This window comes from Tachyglossus aculeatus, chromosome 2 (genome assembly GCF_015852505.1).
Source record: "Tachyglossus aculeatus isolate mTacAcu1 chromosome 2, mTacAcu1.pri, whole genome shotgun sequence".
NCBI lineage: Eukaryota > Metazoa > Chordata > Mammalia > Monotremata > Tachyglossidae > Tachyglossus > Tachyglossus aculeatus.
The window spans coordinates 91,374,314-91,379,237 of record NC_052067.1 but is presented as its reverse complement, the minus strand read 5'-3'; the positions used below and the strand labels follow the sequence as shown (position 1 = coordinate 91,379,237).

Sequence of the window (4,924 nt, the reverse complement as noted above, 5' to 3'; positions counted from 1 at the left end):
TCAGTGGTATTTATTGAGCACTTACTATATGCAGAGCACTGTACTAAGCACTTGGGAGAGTACAGTACCACAGCGTTGGTAGACACGGTCCCCGCCCACAGTGAGCTGGGACATTTCTTTCAGAGGACGCAACATTTCCAAGAGGTTTCTAATGTTTTCCATACTGAGAGCAAGTTGAGCTCATCCAAGTTCCTTAGGATTTCCCAATTTACTAGCTAAGAAAATTCATATCTGCCATCTGGAAAATTCTACTCGAATGGTTAAAGATGCAGGACATTTCAAGGCCATAAAAGTAGAAAGTGATGCAGAATTGGGAGAGACATAGAGGCTTAAAAGGAAAACAGGAAGCACAGGGGAGAAGTGGTGTTTAAGGGTAAGGGAGAGGCATAGCACTCAAGAACATCCAGAACCATAGGGAGAGAATGTGAAAAAAAAAGTTTTAATGCTTTGTCTTGACTGGCTGACTTTTTAATCCCTTTCTGTCAAATGATAAAACGATACATGTCTCCTTGCAAAAGAGTTCTGGCACATTTGTAGCCATGCAAAGCAGATTCATTATGTCCTGGTACTGGCTTTTCTTGGGAGTTCACCACTGTGTCTGGAGATATTACACATTCATTAGGCTTTCTCGATGTCTGGGTATGTGATATTTTTGACGTTTGGACTGAGTGGGAAGAGTGGGAAGAGACAGGAGGCGGGGGGTCAGCAAGGAGGCTGATACAGTAATCAAGGTGGGATAGGATAAATGCTTGGATTAACGTGGTGGCAGTTTGGATGGAGAGGACAAATTGTACTTCCCAAGCGCTTAGTACAGTGCTCTGCACACAGTAAGTGCTCAATAAATACAATTGAATGAATGAATTAATGAATGGATTTTAATTGACAAGATTTAGTGATAGATTAGTAGGTTGAATGGGAGAGGGGAATCAAGGATAATGCCAGGGTTATGGCCTTGTGAGACAGGAAGGTCGTTATTGGTGCCTACAGTGATGGGAAAGTCAGGGGGAGGACAAGGTTTGGGTGGGAAGATAAGGAGTTCTGTTTTGGACGAGTTAAGTTTGAGGTGACGGCAGGACAGCCAAATAGAGATGTCTTGAAGGCAGGAGGAAATGCGAGACTGCAGAGAGGGAGAGAGATCAGGGTTGGAGATGGAGATTTGGGAATCATCGCCATACAGGTGGTAGTTGAAGTCTTGTGAGTGAATGAGTTCTCCAAGGGAGTGGGTGTAGATGGAGAAGAGAAGGGGACTCTGAAATGAAACTTGAGGGACCTCCACAGTCAGCAGGTGGTAGACAGAGGGGGAGCCCACAAAAGACACTGAGAATGAGCAGCCAGGGAAACAGGAGGAGAACCAGGAGAGGACAGCGTCAGTGAGGCCGAGGTTGGATCATGTCTCCAGGAGAAGGGGGTGGTTGACAGTGTCGAAGGCAGCTGAGAGGTTGGGGAAGATGAGGATGAATTTGGCAAGAAGAAGATCATTTGTGACCTTTGAGAGGGCAGTTGCTGTGGCGTGAAGGGGACAGAAGCCAGTTGAAGGGGTTTAAGGGGGCAACTGGAGGAGAGGAACTTGAGACGGCAGACATAGATAACTCGCTCAAGGAGCTGAAAAGGTAGGAGGGAGATGGGGTGATAACTGGAGGAAGTTGTGGGGTCAAGAGAGGGTTTTGAGGGGGGATAGGGGAGACGTGAGCATGTTTGAAAGCAATGAGGAAGAAGCCACTGGAGAGGGGACAGGTGAAGATGGTGAGCAGTGAGGGAAGAAGGGATGAGGTGCAAAGTCATGGGGTCAGATGCGAAGGTGGAGCTGGTGGATTACGAGAGAAGGCAGGAGATCTCCTCTACAGCTACTGATGGGAAGGATGGGAGAGTTGAAGAAGGGGCAGGAAGAGGGAGGGACTGGAGAGGAACAGGGGAGATTTTAGGGAGATCACATCTGATAGTTTCCATTTTTTCAATAAAGGAGGTAGACAGGTTATTAGGGGTGAGAGAAGGGGTGGGGGGAGAGGGACAAGGGTTTGAGGAGGAGTTAAACGTGTGGAACAGCTGGTGAGGGCAAGGGACATGGGCGTCGATGTTGAGAGGTTAAAGATACTGGTAAGGGAAGGGAGGAGGAGGAGGGAAGTGGTGTTCTCCAGAGTTGAGGGCATTCATTTGAATCTACCACAGTACACAGAACAATGCTTGGCACATAGGGAGTGCTTAACAAGTGTGATCATTATTATGGTTATAATACCTTCTGGGAGCAGGAGACCCATAAGAGAAACATCTAGAAGTCTCCTGTTCCCCAAAGCAGTAACTTTGTCATTATCTTTGACTCCTCACTCTCATTCAACTCTCACATCCAGCCTGTTGTTCAATTATTTCCAGTTCTTCCTCTACATCACTTCCAGGATCCAACCCATCCGCTCCATCAAAAATGTCATCGCCAGTGGCCAGGCATTCATTGCATCCCCTCCCCACCCACCCCCGCCGTACCTCCTTCCCCTCCCCACAGCACCTGTGTATATGTTTGTACAGATTTATTGCTCTATTTATTTTACTTGTACATATTTACTATTCTATTTATTTTATTTTGTTAATATGTTTTGTTTTGGTGTCTGTCTCCCCCTTCTAGACCGTGAGCCCGTTGCTGGGTAGGGACCGTCTCGACGTGTTGCCAACTTGTACCTCCCAAGCGCTTAGTACAGTGCTCTGCACACAGTCAGCGCTCAATAAATACGATTGAATGAATAAAGGAATAGGGTAGATTTAGAGAGCAGGCAGACGATAAGGGGGAGTCACCTGAGAAGAAGAAAAAAGAGAAGGTGTGGGTAGTAAAACAGCCAGAAGACAAAAGAGGGACTTGGGTAAGTTTACCCTTGTTGATTTCTATTTTCCCAGTAAAATAGGTGGTGGGGTCATCTGGGTCAGGGAGACAGAGGGGATCCTGGGGTTTTCAGAAGAGATTCTTGTATATGGGTCTATGTCTAAGTGTGTTCGTACATGTACACGTAAGTGTCTGTGTCCTTCATGCATCCCCACTCCCAGCCCCACAGCACTTCATTCATTCAATCAGATTTATTAAGTGCTCACTGTGTGCATAGTACTGTACTAAGCAGTTGGGAAAGTACAATACAACAATAAACAGTGACAATCCCAGCCCACAGTGATCATATCTATAATTTATTTATTTATATTAATGTCTGCCTCCCCCTCTAGACTGTAAAGCGTGGCTCAGTGGAATAGAGCACGGGCTTTGGATTAGGAGGTCATGGGTTCACATCCCAGCTCTGCCAAATGTCAGCTTTGTGACTTTGGGCAAGTCACTTCACTTCTCTGGGCCTCAGTTCCCTTATCTGTAAAATGGGGATTAAGACTGTGAACCTTGCGTGGGACAACCTGATCACCTTGTAACCTCTCCAGAGCTTAGAACAGTGCTTTGCACATGGTAAGCGCATCATAATGAGCCCACTGTTGGGTAGGGACTGTCTCTATATGTTGCCAATTTGTACTGCCCAAGCGCTTAGTACAGTGCTCTGCACACAGTAAGAGCTCAATAAATATGATTGATGATGATAAATGCCATCATCATCATTATTATTAAGTCATTGTGGGCAGAGAATGCATCTGTTTATTGTAGTCTCCTGAGTGCTAAGTATAGTGCTCTGCATGCATCAATAATAATGATAATAATTATGGTATTTGTGAAGTGCTTACTATGTGCAACACACGGTATTAAGCTCTGGGGTGCTAACAAGCAAATTGGTTTGGACCCAATCCCTGTCAATCAATCAATCAATCAATCGTATTTATTGAGCGCTTACTGTGTGCAGAGCACTGTACTAAGCACTTGGGAAGTACAAGTTGGCAACATATAGAGACAGTCCCTACCCAACAGTGGGCTCACAGTCTAGAAGGGGGAGACAGACAACAAAACAAAACATATTAACAAAATAAAATAAATAGAATAGCAAATATGTTTAAGTAAAATAAATAGAGTAATAAATATGTACAAGCATATATACATACATACAGGTTCTGTGGGGAAGGGAAGGAGGTAAGACGGGGGATGGAGAGGGGGATGAGGGGGAGAGAAAGGAAGGGGCTCAATCTGGGAAGGCCTCTTGGAGGAGGTGAGCTCTCAGTAGGGCCTTGAAGGGAGGAAGAGTGCTACTGGTTCTGAATAAACAAAATCCATACAACCCAGAGACACATTTTGCACTAATTGGTCGGAGAGGAGAGGCAGATGGCGGAGCTGACCACGGTGGGAGACAGCAATTTCTCAGACAGTGACGACGGGGAGGGCTTGGAAGGGACTCCCAGCGTGGAGGACGAGTCCGGCGAGCCCGAAAGCATGGAGCTGGGGGCCCTGGAGGTGCACGCGGTGGAGCCGCAGGCCACCCCCGAAGCCCCCGCCGTGCCCGAGAGCCGCTGCCCGGAGGAAGACCTCCAGGCGCCAGCCCCCGACGTGCCCGAGAGCACAGAGGACAAGGCCAAGAGCTCGAAGAGCAAGCCGTTCCGCTGCAGGCCGTGCCAGTATGAGGCAGAGTCCGAGGAAGAGTTTGTGCACCACATCAGGGTCCACAGCGCCAAGAAGTTCATCGTGGAAGAAAATGCCGAGAAACAAGCCCAGGCCAAGGAGGCGGATCCCTCGGTTGGCGAGGAGGCGGATTTCTCCAAGGGCCCCATCCGCTGCGAACGCTGCGGCTACAACACCAACCGATACGACCATTACCTGGCCCACTTGAAACACCACAACAAAGCGGGAGAGAACGAGCGTGTCTACAAGTGCAGCATATGCACCTACACGACGGTCAGCGAGTATCACTGGAAGAAGCACCTTAGAAACCATTTCCCCAGGAAGGTGTACACCTGTTCGCAGTGCTCCTACTTTTCCGACCGGAAGAACAATTACATTCAGCACATTCGGATGCATACAGCCCAG

The 4,924-nt window shown here is 47.6% G+C and overlaps 1 protein-coding gene across 1 annotated transcript; it reads left to right on the top strand.

Annotated features, from left to right (window-relative positions):
• Window positions 1–2,061: 2,061 nt before the first annotated feature.
• On the top strand, window positions 2,062–4,924 carry LOC119941955 (RE1-silencing transcription factor-like; the record flags this gene model as incomplete). Its single annotated transcript, XM_038762536.1, has 3 exons — window positions 2,062–2,094; window positions 2,368–2,436; window positions 4,205–4,924. Coding segments are annotated over exons 1-3 (822 nt in total), but the record flags the coding sequence as incomplete, so codon positions are not given.